The sequence below is a fragment of the Hordeum vulgare genome, chromosome 3H (assembly GCF_904849725.1).
Source record: "Hordeum vulgare subsp. vulgare chromosome 3H, MorexV3_pseudomolecules_assembly, whole genome shotgun sequence".
Classification (NCBI taxonomy): Eukaryota; Viridiplantae; Streptophyta; class Magnoliopsida; order Poales; family Poaceae; genus Hordeum; species Hordeum vulgare.
In genome coordinates, this window is record NC_058520.1 from 15298856 (window position 1) to 15313550 (window position 14695).

A 14695-nucleotide genomic window follows, 5' to 3' on the forward strand; every position below is an offset into this window, starting at 1 on the left:
CAAGAGTACTCCGGTATGATACCTTCTAAGGACCAACATCGCCCCAAAGAAGAGAAACACCGACCTGGTATTCCTGATGGGAGCAGATAGGTCGACGATGGACGAGCAGGTGAAGACGTGATACCTGGCGGTGCGCGACCTCATCTTCAACTAGATGCCGGGGCGGCGGCAACTACTGCCCCTATGGCGAGCACTAAAGCTCTGTGCACAACGCCGAGCACTGAAGTTGGGCCCACAATGCCGAGCACTGAAGTTGAGCACTGAAGTTGTGCCCACAACACCGACAATGACGCCGACCTCTCCTAGCCATACGACAGAGGAGCCTGCCGTTTGTGTTCCATGTCTATGGTTCCTACGCTTTTGACCGTTGGACTTTGGTTATGTTCGTACGCCGAGCTTGTGACATGATGATCGTCGACTTGTGGCATGATGATCGTCGAACTCGTCTGATTTTGGTTGCGAAAAATACAACTTTGTATTTTTTCCATGTTGAGGACCGAAACCTGGGGCGTGGTTAAAAACTTGATTTTCCTCTTTCAAATAAACCGTCGACGCGCCCAACGCAATTCACCGGATGCGATGGAGGGTCAAACGGCTAGAGATGCTCTTAGATTGTACTAGAAGACAAGAGCGCAAAGATGTCGGTGTTGGCTTTTAATCCGTAAATCAGACGAGAACAACATCACACATACGTACGTGCAAAGCTAGCAAGCCAGCAAGCAGGTAGCTGGATGGATATCCAGCCACGTACATGTGTGTGTGCAGCCGGATTGTTTCTTCAACCGGCTACGGTCGACACGACACGATTTCAACGAAACGAACACGAAGACACGAATCGATGTATGGCCACAAGCTCGTGTCGAGCCTGTCAAACTTTTGTATTGCTTTTCATTTTTCTGGTGTTACAAGCAACACCCCTAGGGTGCCTTTTATACACACGTCCACAAGGGAATATGGAAATAGACTAGGCCTAGGTATCCTAATACTACTAGGATTCGGTTTGGCTTTCTTTCCTAATCCTACGTGTACAGGACAACATGATTAACTCACATTCACCCCTTAATCATGATGTCCTTACTTTCGACCTGGGTCCCAAACACAATTGCTGCTTCTCATAAATGTTATCATCGGCATGGCCTTTGTCGTCCCTGGCAGCATTTCATGGACCGTCTTTACTGTCGTCGGCTCGTCCGTAGCTTGATGACAACACTCCTTTTTGGTCGTGTCTTTAATCTTCACCTCTTCTTCGGTGCTTAGTAGAATGTCCTTCGAATGATCGAGGGCACATCTTTTGAACCCGAGCGTGATCATACTTTGGTCTAACTTTAAATTCCAAGCTATTGGTGCTTGCCTCAGTCCGTAAAGTGCCTTCTTGAGCTTGTAAACTTTCGCTTGTTCGTCTTTTTTCTCGTAGCTGAGGGGTTGTTCCACGTACACTTCTTCTGTGAGATCGTCGTTGAGGAAAGCGGATTTAACATCCATATGATGAACCTTCCAATCCTCTTGTGCTGCCAAAGCTAGGAACACTCTCTCCGTCTCGAGTCGAGCAACCGGTGCAAACACCTCATCATAGTCAACTCCTTGACGTTGTACGTAGCCCTTTGCAGCGAGTCTTGCTTTGTACTTCACAGTGGCACCCTCCGTGTCCTTCTTTAACTTGTAAACCCACTTCAAAGCTATCGCCTTTTGGTTTGGAGGTCGGGTTACCAAAGTCCACGTGTCATTGCTCTCAATCGCCTTCATCTCCTCATCAATGGCGTGCGTCCAACTAGGACTTTTGCTCGCCTCTACGAAGTTTGCCGGCTCCTCAACTCCAAACAGACATAGTCCGGAGTACTCGAACGTAACTGGCTTTGTGTACTTGTAGACTTTCTTGAGGGTCTTGTAGCGACGAGGCCCTGGGGAATCCGTTGTGGCTTGCGAAGGAGGCGACACAAATTGTGTCGGTGTTGATGCACTTGAGGAAGATGGCTGAGACCCGGGCGTGTCATCGACATCCGTGTCGTCGGCGTAGTCGTCGTGACCATGACCATCATCTTGATTGTCGTCGTCACTATGCGCCTCGTTGTCGATGTTGTCGTTGAGATCTCTGCCCGTGCCGTGCGCGTCGTTGTCGCTATCTCCTTGCGACCTATGCGCATTGTCGTCGGTGTCGGCACCATGATGATCACTACCATTGTGGTCACCTTGGTTGGGCGTCTTACCAACCACCTGGACATCCTCTCATGCATCATCGTCAGTTGGAAATTCAACTGTAAATATGTTACTGTTTGGAGCATCGTTGGTTGCGGCGCTCCAATTCCATGTTTGGTTTTCTTCAAACACAACGTCGCGTGAAATCCGTAGACGCTTAGTTTGTGGATCGTAGAAGCGGTATGCCTTGGTGCCGGAACTCCTCTCGTATCCGATGAACACCATCTTGGTGCTACGATCGGCAAGCTTTGAGAGGTGCGGCTCCGCCGTCTTCACATGTGCCACGCACCCGAACATCCGGAGATGAGACACATTCGGCATACGTCCGTAAATTGCTTCATACGGAGTCTTGCCGATCACCGCCTTCGTTGGAGCCCGGTTGAGATGATAGACCGCCGCCGAGACAGCTCCCCCCAAAAAGTCCCCGGAAGGTTCTTTCTCTTGAGTAAACTCATTGCCATGTCAACGATGGTTCAATTGCGCCTTTCAACGACCCCGTTCTGCTGCGGCGTGTAAGGTGCCATGAGGAACCTCTTTATGCCAATATTTTCGCAGTAGTCGTTGAACTCATTCGACGTAAACTCTCCGCCGCGATCAGTCCGTAGAGCGCGAACCTTGAACTTGTGTTCCATCTCTGTTGTAGCCTTTAGCTTCTTGAACGCTTCAAATGCCTCATCTTTAGATCGTAGGAGAACGACCCACATATATCTCGAGTAGTCTTCTACCACAAAGAAGAAGTACTTCTTTCCTCCATGAGTTGCCAGGGTGATAGGGCCACATAGATCACCATGGAGCAGCTCGAGTGCATCACTTGCACGATAGGTAGACTGAGCAGGGAACGGTCTGCGGTGCTGCTTTCCAACCAAGCACCCGTCACATACTCGATCAACATGGTCGATACCTGGCATCCCGGATACCATCTCCATCTTTGACATCTTCTTCAAGGCGTAGAAGTTAACATGTCCAAATCTAGCATGCCATAACCACGAATCATCATCACTCTTGGCGAGCCAACACTCCGGTTGAGATTGATCAAGGTTGAGGATATAAAGTCTGTTCCGTGTGCGAGTAACACGAGCTAGCACGTTTCGGAGGTTGTCGAAGATCGTCATCACTCCGTTCTCGATACCCACCTTGCATCCATTCTCGTCAAGTTTTCCAATAGAGATGATGTTGTTGCGAAGCCGTGGGATGTAGTACACTCCGGTGAGTATGCGATGTTCGCCTGTGAGACCCTCGAAGAGGACAGATCCTTGCCCATAAATCTCCACATTGAACCATCACCAAACTTGACCGACCTTCAACATCATATTCCAGCTCAAGAAATTTCTCCTTGCATCCCGTCATGTGGTTACTGGCACCCGTGTCGAGATACCACGACACGTTGTGATCTCCGGATAACTTAGGTGTCACATTCTTCTCATGAAGTAGCACCTTCCGGCTTGGTTTCACAACCACTGTTTCAGCAAGATCACAAACTTCGGCCATTAGAAGACCTGGACCTTCGTCTTCCTCCTTTGCCAAATTTGCCTTGATCTCTTGCTTGTCAGGCTCCGGACAATCCTTTGCAAAGTGACCCATCTCGTTGCAGTTATAGCACTTGACCTCGGACATATCCAAGTTTCGTTGCTTCCTCCCTTTAGATCGGCCAGTCTTACCACGACCATGTGGCTTGCCTTTTCCTTTGCCTTCTCCGGTTTGTCCGCCGCACGTTGCGTTCCTTGAGCCTTTGTTGCCATCACGCCTTCTTTTGCTACTTGGGGACTCCTAATCTGCACGCGAGTACATGAGTTGGTCACTACCTCCTCCGTTGCTTTTCCGACAGCCACGAGCATTCTCTTCCCACGTCCGCAGGCGTCCGATCGCCTCCGTTATGGTCAGGTCGTCGATGTCGTAAAGCTGCTCGAGCGTGCCGATGATGTACGTGAATTTGTAAGTCACCGAACTGAAAAATTTCTCCACAATCTCGGTCTTCTCGAGCTTTGCACCAAGCGCGCAGATCTCTCCCACCAAAGTAGTAAGATGCATGCATAGTCGTTCACCGATTCAGTTTCCTCCATCTACAACTTGTGAAATTGGCGCTTCAGCACTTGTGCCCGAGCCTTGGTGACGCGATCTTCTTCGATCCTCATCTCCTTGAGTGCGTTCCACGCCTCTCTTGCCGTCTCGAACTCCGCCAATGTCATCAGCACGGAATTCGGCACGGACTGGGCTATGGCGGCCATGGCACCTTTGTCGGACTCGTCATCGACATCGTCGTCCGTGATTGCCTGCCACACTCGAAGGGTTCGGAGAATAATATTTATCTTCACCGCCCACACGCCATAGTTGGTCGGTGAGCATCGGATACTGGATGGGGATGTTGCGATGCGCCTGGACGTTGGCGCCGCCCGTTCCCCCACTACTAGTCGCTGACTTGCCGCCCTTCTTCACCTTGTCACTGTTCTTGTTCTCCTTGGAACCACCTTTGCCGGAGTTGACCGACTCATCATCGATGCCTGTCATCGTAGATCGTACATCGTCGAGGCTCTAGATACCAATTGTTGGCTTTTAATCCGTAAATCAAAAGACGAGAACAGCAGCAGACATCCGTACGTGCAAAGCTAGCAAGCTAGCAAGCAGGTAGATGGATGGATATCCAGCCACATACATGTGTGTGCAGCCGGATTGTTTCTTCAACCGGCTACGATCGACACGACACGATTTCGGCGGAATGAACACGAAGGCACGAATTGATATATGGCCACAGGCTCGTGTCGAGCCTGTCAAACTTTTGTATTGCTTTTCGTTTTTCACGTGTTACAAGCAACACCCCTAGGGTGCCTTTTATACACGTCCACAAGGGACTATGAAAATAGACTAGGATTAGGTATCCTAATACTGATAGGATTCGGTTTGACTTTCTTTCCTAATTACACGTGTACAGGACAACGTGATTAATTCACAGCCGGAACCGAAATGATTAGGCTAAACGTCCTGGTTCCAATCATATGACAGGGCTCACGGTCATGGCTTACCCCGTCAATGGAGAACTCTGAAATTTTATATACCAGTCAAAGAGGAGGATGATCATTTGCCCCCGTTTTCCAGTCAAATTTGAACCACTCCCTGTGTCGTCGGTCCCCATATACCGTATGGCCCCGGGCCACTGGTTCTCCCTCGATCGTATGGCCCCGGCCCGGTGGCAACTACTGCCCCTATGGCGGGCATCCAAGTTGTACCCACAACGCCGAGCATTGAACCTGTGCCCACAACACCGAGCACTGAAGCTGTGTCGAAGCTGTGCCTATAACACCGCCGACGACGACCTCATCTCCCAGCCCTACGGCAGAGGAGCCTGTCGTTTGAGTTCCATGCAATGGTTCCTGCCCTTTTGATCGTCGGACTTTGGCTATATTCGAACGCTGATCTCGTGACATGATGATCGCGGACTTGTAACGTGCCGAACTTGCTTGGTTTTGGTGACGAAATAGACAACTTTGTATTTTTCCACGTTAAGGACCGAAACCTAGGGACGCGGTTCAAAATGATTAGGCTAAGCATCTTGGTTCCAATCATATGACGGGGCTCACGGTCATGGCTTACCCCGTCAACGGAGGACTCTGAAATTTTATATACCAGTCAAGAGCACGATGATCGTTTGCCCAAGTTTTCCAGTCAAATTCGAACCACTCCCTCTGCCGTCCGTAGTTCGTGGTCAGACCACCGTTGTCTCTCTCACACACATACATACCTGTAGGCTGTAGCCATCCCCCTTTCGCTGTTTCACCGCAATCTTTCCAACTCCTCTGCTCGATCGCATGGCCCCGGGCCACTGGTTCGCCCTGGCCCTATGGCTACCACTGATGCTGGCGGCCGCCGCGGCCGAGGAACGACGGCCCTGCTCGCCAAACAAGTGCGGCAACCTCACCATCTCTCACCCCTTCTGGCTCCCCGACCAGGCGACGGGGAGATCATGCGGTTCCCCGGACTTCGAGGTCACTTGCAACAAGGGTACTCCGCACATACGAGGAGCGGCCATCAGCTTGGGCTTTGCTATCCTTAACATCTCCTACGAGGAGCGCAGCCTGCACGTCGTCGATCTGGGCAAGCTGTACCTGCTGCAGCACGCCCCCAACAGCTGCCTTGTGCCCATCTGGAACACCTCCGCCAAGCTGAGCGCCCCCTTCACGATCAGTCCCGGCAGCCTCGACCTCGTCCTGTACAGTTGCCCGGAGGCGGCCGGAGCGGCAGCTCTGGCGCTCGGGGACGGGGAGCTGGTGCGGACCGGGATGAGGTGCCGGAACGAGAGCGAGGTGTTCGTCCGCGCCGGAGGGCGTTACAACGGGACGGGCCGCTACGGAAGGTACGAGGGGTGCGACTCTGCCGTCACGCCGGTGCTGGGCGCGAACGGCGAGGCGAACGCGAGTGACTACGAACGGCTCATCGACGATGGGTTCTTCTTGACATGGGAGCTCCCGCCTCCACGTAAGTCCACCCGTCAAATTAATCATGTTCTTTGCTTGGATTTCCCTTATCTGACCAAGGTTGTAGTATCAATTTCAATCATGGCACTCGCTTGCTGAGGATAACGCGGCAGTAGTAGACCTGAAGTCGTGTCCAGTCGTCGTCGGCTCGGCCGGCCAGTGCTGCATTTTCAGTTCTCTGGCCATACCCTGGGTAGTCGTAATTACCACCTTGCTGCTCGCCAAGGACGTAGTGCGCCCACTTGACCATACCCTGGGTAGCATATGCATTCTTTACCTAGATTTTCTCCGCTTCATTGGTGACATGCATTTTGGCATATCTGTAATCTCCTCATGTGAGGCTGATGTCTCAGCGGCTAGATGCATGCATGCATGGTTGCGTTGGGTTAGAGAATTACAATAAAGCTGAGTCAGCTAGCTATAAAGAATAAACTAATATATTTTTATTTAGTTAGAGAAAAGAGAAGAGGAGAAAGAAGGTAAGCGGGCTCTTAGCTAAGAGCCAGCTCTACCACGCGCTCCTAGTCATTTTGTGAGTATGAAAGGTGGACCATATAATAAAGAAGTAGTACACTTTTGCAATGAGATATTGTAGGTGTTGGCTATAAGGTGAGCTATAGATGACATGGCAATGGCTTATAGCCAGCAGCTGGCTATACTATTGTACTTGCTCTTACAGCCGGTGGCACTGGCCAGCCGGTGGCACTGGCCAGCCAGTGGATTATTATGGTGTTGACCTCGTAGTAGCCACCAGTGACGGTCGAGTGTACCCGGTAACTGAATGTTAACTTTTGGCTGTTACATAAATGTGGCACGTGGTTTTCAATACGGAAAACTCCGGCTAGCCTTTCCCTCCGTTTTAAAATAAGTATCGCCCATTTATATAAAAATTGTATTAGTTCAGTTATAAATTTACGACATTTATTTTAGAACGGAGGGATTATATCCGGATGTCTGCCTTTCATTTTCATTTCCGGCATGATCCTTGTAGTGGTAAATACTTTGTTTCTTTAATAGAAATCGTATGGAAACCCTTTTGTTCTAAAAAAAAAACTTGTGGCTACGGAAAGTACGAGGGGTGTGACTCTGCCGTCACGTCGGTGGTGGGCGCGTACGGCGAGGCGAACGAGAGTGACTACAAACGGCTCATCGGCAATGGGTTCATCCTGACATGGGAGCTCCCGCCTCCACGTAAGTCCACCCGTCAAACTGTGGTGGTCTTTTTGAACCTAACGCGAATTGTGGTAGTTTTATGCTATTCACTTCGTTTGTTCCCAACTAGCTCGCCATTACCAACTGTGTTGTCTCCTCGTATCAGCTAGCCTAGCCGTCTAGGCATGCATCCAACCTCTCTGATCTTCATCTTGGTCAAGTTGTTCCTGCTCTGCCACCGTGCAAACGGAGATTGCGAACCTCTGAAATGCGGGAACCTCACCATCACATATCCATCCTGGCTTCGCGGCCCCAGCAATTCGTCAATTCCTATTGTGGCCACCCGGCCTTTGAGATATGGTGTGTGGAAAATATTGTAGGATGATTAATATTGTGTTGTTGTTGTTAGAAGAATAATTGGGTTTAAGTTAGAGATAAGAAGATAGAGATAGAATTAGTTTAAACCACATGTAATTTGTCTTGTACTCCTATATATACCCCTACGTGGGTTACATCAATACAACATACATCAACACAATATTCAGCCATCTATATTTTCCACAGTTGTATGTTGTATTGATATAAGGGTATATATAGTAGTACATGTGAGGGTAGAGGGGCTTGGAGTAGAGGGCAAGTCATACATGATTTAAACATATTCTATCTCTAACTCCTATCTCTATCTTAAACACAATATACTTCTAACATGGTGTAGCAGAGACGGTGACATGACTTCCTTGAGGGGCTCTACCATGCATTTCATCTGAATCGATTATGACAATAGCTCCTTCGCCGTCTCAGGTCTCCTACAACCGGGGTGCCACCGGCGGTGATGGCGTGTGCCGCACAGACTTTAACATGTCCTCCAGCCTAGCCCTTAGCCCGTTCAAGACCAGCCACAACAATATGACCTTGTGCTTCCTCCACAACTGCGACGGGACAGAGCCGGTCGGGCCCGACTATGTAAATGCCACTGGCGTGCCCATTTGCGGTAACCCCATCTTCGCGTACCTCGGCGGGAGTTACAACCGGGACACGCCACCAGCAGTACCGGTCAGTAACTGCAAGTACACTTACCTGCCGGTGCTCGGGTCAGAGGCTGCACGTAAACTATATGCATACTACAATGAGACAACAAAGTTTCAATCATTTGATCATAGTAGCACTTTTTTTACTCGAACGGCAGGTGCTCTACCTTTCATTAAGATTAGGAATATACATAAGGGTGAGCAGTCGTCCAGGGGTCGCTACCTATATAAAAAATAGAAAATTACAGTGCTACTCTTAGGAAATCTAGGTCAACTTTGATCAGAGAGGTCGCACCATCCGCTGAGGTAGACTTAGCGTTGAAGACCCGCATGTTCCTCTCGTTCCAAATATGCCAAGCAAAATAAGCAGCAGCAGCGGCCTGCTCTTTGGTGTTCTGGGAGCATAGACTCCACCACTGTGAGATCGACAGAAGGTCAGCTCGCAGGGTTGGATAGCACAATGGGCGTGCGAGATGTAGTATGTTCCCAACATCCTTGGAGAAAAGGCATGTGTTGAAGAGGTGGAGTGCAGTTTCAGGGGCTGGATATAGAGAGAACACGTCGCGTTGTGGTCACTTCCAAGGGCGCTCAACCTGTCAGTGGTTGGTAGTTTGTTTTGAGCCAAAGTCTAAATGAAGAACCACACCTTTCTTTCAATCTTAAGTCTCCAAATGAGGTCAGCCTCAGGTTTGGCGATAGAGCCAATGAACTGGCAGGAATATGCAAACTTGGCGGTGTAATTCTTGTCCTTCGTCCAGATCCAATCGATGGTGTCTCTGGTTTCAGATAAGTTGAGGTTCTGAATCTTCTCACATAGAAGCAGAAAGGAGTGCAGTTCATCATGAGAGTTGATACGTTCCAGCCCCTTCATCCACTTGCTGTCAACTCGTTCCAGCCCCTTCATGAACTGCACGAATGGGACAAACGTTTCCACGGTCAACTCGTTCGCCTTGCTCGCCGGCGGGTACAAGCCCGGCGACAAATGGGCGTGGGTGACGGGGAACTGCAGGGTGTCGATGATGCCGGTGCTCGGGTACCCGGGTGCGGCCGGGAAGGACTACTGGGAGCTGATGAAGGTCGGGTTTGTGCTTGACTACACGGCCGACGACTGCGCGGCATGCAAGGAGAGCGGTGGACGCTGCCGGATTGACACCCGCTACGATATCTTCGAGTGCCACTGCTCCTATGGCGTGTCCTACCCGCTCCTCGTTTGCAGTCAGTATCAATTCATCTCGGCTTTACCTCATTTTAAATCCGGTACAACTGCTACTCCCTCTGTCACGGTTTAGAAGACGTGTTTAAAAATTCTCTGAAACCTAGGTGGTTATTGATTGGCTGTGAGATGGGATAAAAAATAGCATTCACATTATGCATGCATATAAGGCTGCTCATAGTGGGAAGTATCATACAATAATATCATATGCATGATACTACTATATGATACTACCTTCATAGTGCATATTATCCTAAAGTAGTATCATAGATGACCTTATTTATTGACATGCATGACACATAGTAGCATAACATTTAACATGTTACGGTATCTATCTATGTTACTCTAATCCTTTTTCTCTCTTCTTAAATTGTCTGCCACATCAGCATGTTTGCTAGTCCCAAGTACATGATACTACCTTAGTTACTTCCACTACGACCAACCTAAAAGTAGTACAACGGAGTACTAATTACATGTTAGGAGTAAATGCAATGCGTCTTAAACCTTGTCTATTATGAAAATGCACGTAAATTTAGTAATACTTTATGAATGGGCTTAATTATATGTCATTATTGTTACCTCAAACGTGTTTGCAAACGCTGATCTGACTTCGAACCAACGGACAACGATTCAGTCCCACATGAGAAGAAGGGATTTGCTACTCTTCATGCAACTGAAAATAAATTCTGGACCTTGTTCAAAAAAAAAATTTGGATCAATCAATTTTTTACCAATGTCGCTATCCGACTGATCATCCTTTGAGACCACGGAGAACATCAGAGAGAAAGACACGTCACCTAATTTTTTTTACACCCTGACTTATATGAGCCGGCTAGGAACTCAAGGCCTGGCCTTTGGTGAAAGAATGCTGAGTCCTTCCCAAAATCGCCTGGATCAACGAATGGACAATGCGATGTGGAGGGATGAGGCCGATAGAGGGCTGACATGGCCAAACAATGACCTCGTTGCAAACGGGGACGACATGAGTGACCATGATATTGTTGGCAAACGTTCTTTGTTTTGGACCACCACTGGGATTAAATAGCAACCTCGTCGGAGGTCGGAATAGCGCGGCAAGCCGCGATGTCGTGGGTGGAGGCAAACCACTGAATACGATATCCTCCAATGCCACTGCTCCTTCGGGCGTGTCCATCCTCATCGTCTGCGGTATTTCAACTCATTTTTATTTTACTTTATATATATTCTGCCTGGCTCATTCTCAGACTAATTCGGAATTACCTCATATCCCGGTAAATTATTACATCTAACGACAGTAGTTAACTCCCAAGTTTGAACAATCTTAATTTTCTGACATGTAAAGAATTTTAATTTGGTACTACTATATATGTATATTCATAAATTTTACATGATTCAAATAAGTTAATCAGTTTAGTCTGCGAGGTTTCATTGGCTAATTATTAGTCCTCAAGAAGAAAAACTATAGAGGAAGGTGTGATAGCACCGGGGTGCCTACGCACCCTTTATGAACAGTAAAATCAAAAGATGGTCTGTCAAAATTCTCTATGCGAACCTTGCAGCCGCTGGCCATGCACTCAAGGACAAACCTAACTACATCAGCCGCCCCCTCGTACCCCAGCACTGACATCATCAGCGACGTACAGTTCCCTGCATCAGTCAAATGTCCTTCTGTTTGTATGCCCCAATAGCGTGGTTCCTGGGTGCCCATGTAAGCGGAGGCGCCGGCGGCAGCGCATGCAGGGCGCCGTTGTGGAGGAAGAAGAGCTCATGGTTGGCGTAAGGAAAAGGTGTGGGTTGAGGTTGTAATACCAGATTGAACCTTTTGGGTCGATCACAGAACTATGTCTTATCAGTTCCATTTACGAAATTGGGGGCAGAAGCTCCTTAATTCTCAGGAAATGCATGCACGTACCTGCTAATTACTACACTATGGATATGAATATGCCTGACTAGTATAAACTCAACAGAACGCTTGCCGCGGGCATAGTTCTCTAGAATGAGCAAACACTCTTCAGTTTTTCCACACTGTGTCTCATGCTGCTGGTAAATAGGATACTCGCAGGAAAAATTAACAGTGCACACAAGTTCCTTCTAATTTCCATGTAGATTGAAATGTAGCATCCAATGCATATCAGTTTATGTGATCTCTCATATTGGCTACTGAATTTGCACACGCCTACAATTTGTCCATCCTGTATTTGGTCCCTCATATTAGCTACTCTATCAAAAGGAAATCAGATACATAACCCATGTTCTATTGTTCTTTACTATTTTGCAATTTATTTTTCTTTCGGGCACAATACTGATGATCCATATACGACGTTATTCTTTTTCTTTTGAAAGAGAACCAATGCAGTACCGTTGGTCAACATTACTTTTACTAATAAATGTTATATATGTTATATTCCAGGTAGCAACAGGACTAGCAAGAAGATTACGCTAATAGGTATGGTCAAACTTTTGTCATTTACTAAAATGTAATGAATTAAATATTAGTATTTCACTACCAGTGATTTCTACTCCCTCCGTTACAGTTTATAAGGCATGCACGTATACCTAGGTCGTTAATTTGACCAACTTAATGAGAGACATATATTACAAAAAATATATCATTAAAAACTTTAGATGTTCTATTTTGTAATGATATAATTTTTATGTTAAACAATATATTTTATTTAACTTAAATTGACGACCTAGGTACACGTGCACGCCTTATAAACGGTGACGGAGGAAGTATGTTGAAATGGTACCTTAGAATTAAATCATCCATGTAATCATTGAAAATTGATTCTGGAATTAAAAATTGAAAACAAGCAACTCTCATTTGAGAAATTTAAACAATTGATGGTCCTCGAAATCAAATCACTGTATTACAAGTCTTACGCTAGAAAAGGAAGTAACATCGATCTGCTTTAATCTCAGCTGTAACATCAGCTGCTGGAGCCTTGCTCTTTACATGTATTTATGTCCTGGTATGGCGCAAAAAAGGGAAAAGACTATGGCTTCACCTTCGCAAGAAGACTAGCAGCAACACCGAGAAGAATTATGAGGCCATGTTAGTATCGTACGGATCCCTAGCTCCAAAAAGATTCATGTATTCAGAGGTAATGAAGATAACATGTTCTCGCAACGATCAGCTTGGAGAAGGTGGTTACGGTGTGGTTTTCAAAGGAAGACTACACGATGATCGTCTGGTTGCTGTAAAATTCTTGCATGACTGCAAAGGAAATGGGGATGAGTTTTTGAATGAAGTTATGAGCATTGGGAGGACCTTTCATGTTAATGTTGTTAGCTTATATGGGTTTTGTTTGGAGGGATCAAAGCGAGCTCTTATATATGAGTACATGCCCAACGGTTCCTTGGATAAGTACATATATTCGGAGCACCCCAAAGAAATTTTACGATGGGACAGGCTTTATGTGATAGCAATCGGGATTGCTCGTGGCCTGGAATACTTGCACCATAGCTGTAATACTCGTATCGTCCATTTTGATATCAAGCCCCAAAATATCCTTCTAGATAAAGATTTCAGCCCAAAGATTGCTGATTTTGGTCTAGCTAAGCTGTGTCATACAAAGGAGAGCAAGCTTTCAATGACTGGGGCTAGAGGAACGATTGGATTCATCGCCCCAGAAGTTCACTCTCGAACCTTCGGGGTGGTTTCAACAAAGTCGGATGTTTATAGTTATGGAATGATGCTGCTGGAGATGGTTGGGGGTAGGAGAAACGTAAAATCAATTGTTGCGAAATCCAGCGAAAAGTATTTTCCAGACTGGATTTATGATCACTTTGAGCAAGATGATGGATTACAAGCATGTGAAGTCACAGGAGAAATTGAGGAAATCGCAAGAAAGATGACCATGATTGGTCTGTGGTGCATACAAATACTGCCGGCATATCGCCCTACCATAACCAAAGTTCTAGAAATGTTTGAGAAAAACTCAGATGACATGGACATGCCACCGAAGCAAAACTTCTCTGGATTGCTGTAAGATATTTCTCCCATATTTTTCACATTGTTTTTCTATGTGATAATTATTATGCAATAACTTGACCTATGCGCTTATCTCTCATTCCAGTGAAAGTTCAACTCACAATATGGATGTACAAAGTTCTTCTACCAGACCTGAGGAGATCAGCCTTGTGCACTAAAAAATCCTACAACGATTGCCAACGCTGTGAGCAGATGAGCGATGTGAATACTGTTAGGAACGCAACTTATGTTTATTGAAGGTCCAAGGGGCATATATATATTACACAAGACTTGAGGTGCAAGAAAAGTAAACATAGACTAATAAGGACTCCTAGACTAATACTAATAGACTAATGAGGACTCCTAGACTAATGCTAATACTTCCTAACACCCCCCCTCAAATGCAAAGCGTATGCAATAGCATTGCATTTGAAGAAGTGTAATACTGAAGAAAAAAAAATGATAATCCAAATCCGCGTCTTGAGAGTGTCGTCGTAGCATGAAGAGTCTTCAAAACTTGTCGAGTCGCCGAAGGAGATAACGAAGAGATGGCACATCAGAGGTAGACACCGCATCACTTGAAGATACAAGATAAGTATGAAGAGAAGATGGGTTGTCAAAATAAGATGGCACATCAAGAGAATAAAGCATTGTGCAGAAAATCATAGTCCACGACAACCGTCGGCGAAAG

At 46.9% G+C, this 14695-nt stretch overlaps 1 protein-coding gene and 1 pseudogene across 1 annotated transcript; both read left to right on the forward strand.

Moving 5' to 3' along the window:
- Positions 1–5939: 5939 nt before the first annotated feature.
- On the forward strand, positions 5940–7994 carry LOC123441370. The gene is made up of 3 exons (XM_045117837.1): positions 5940–6660; positions 7677–7850; positions 7978–7994. The coding sequence occupies exons 1-3, from the start codon at positions 5994–5996 to the stop codon at positions 7992–7994; spliced, it is 858 nt and encodes a 285-aa protein (XP_044973772.1). The 5' UTR covers positions 5940–5993.
- A 2-nt stretch (positions 7995–7996) lies between these two features.
- On the forward strand, positions 7997–14342 carry LOC123441371 (annotated as a pseudogene).
- The last annotated feature ends 353 nt before the right edge of the window (positions 14343–14695 follow it).

Coding starts and splice junctions, on each gene's coding strand:
- LOC123441370 (XM_045117837.1), top strand. CDS start 5,994: ATGGCCCCGGGCCACTGGTTCGCCCTGGCCCTATGGCTACCACTGATG. Junction 6,661..7,676: donor ATGGGAGCTCCCGCCTCCAC/GTAAGTCCACCC, acceptor TTTCTTTAATAG/AAATCGTATGGAAACCCTTT.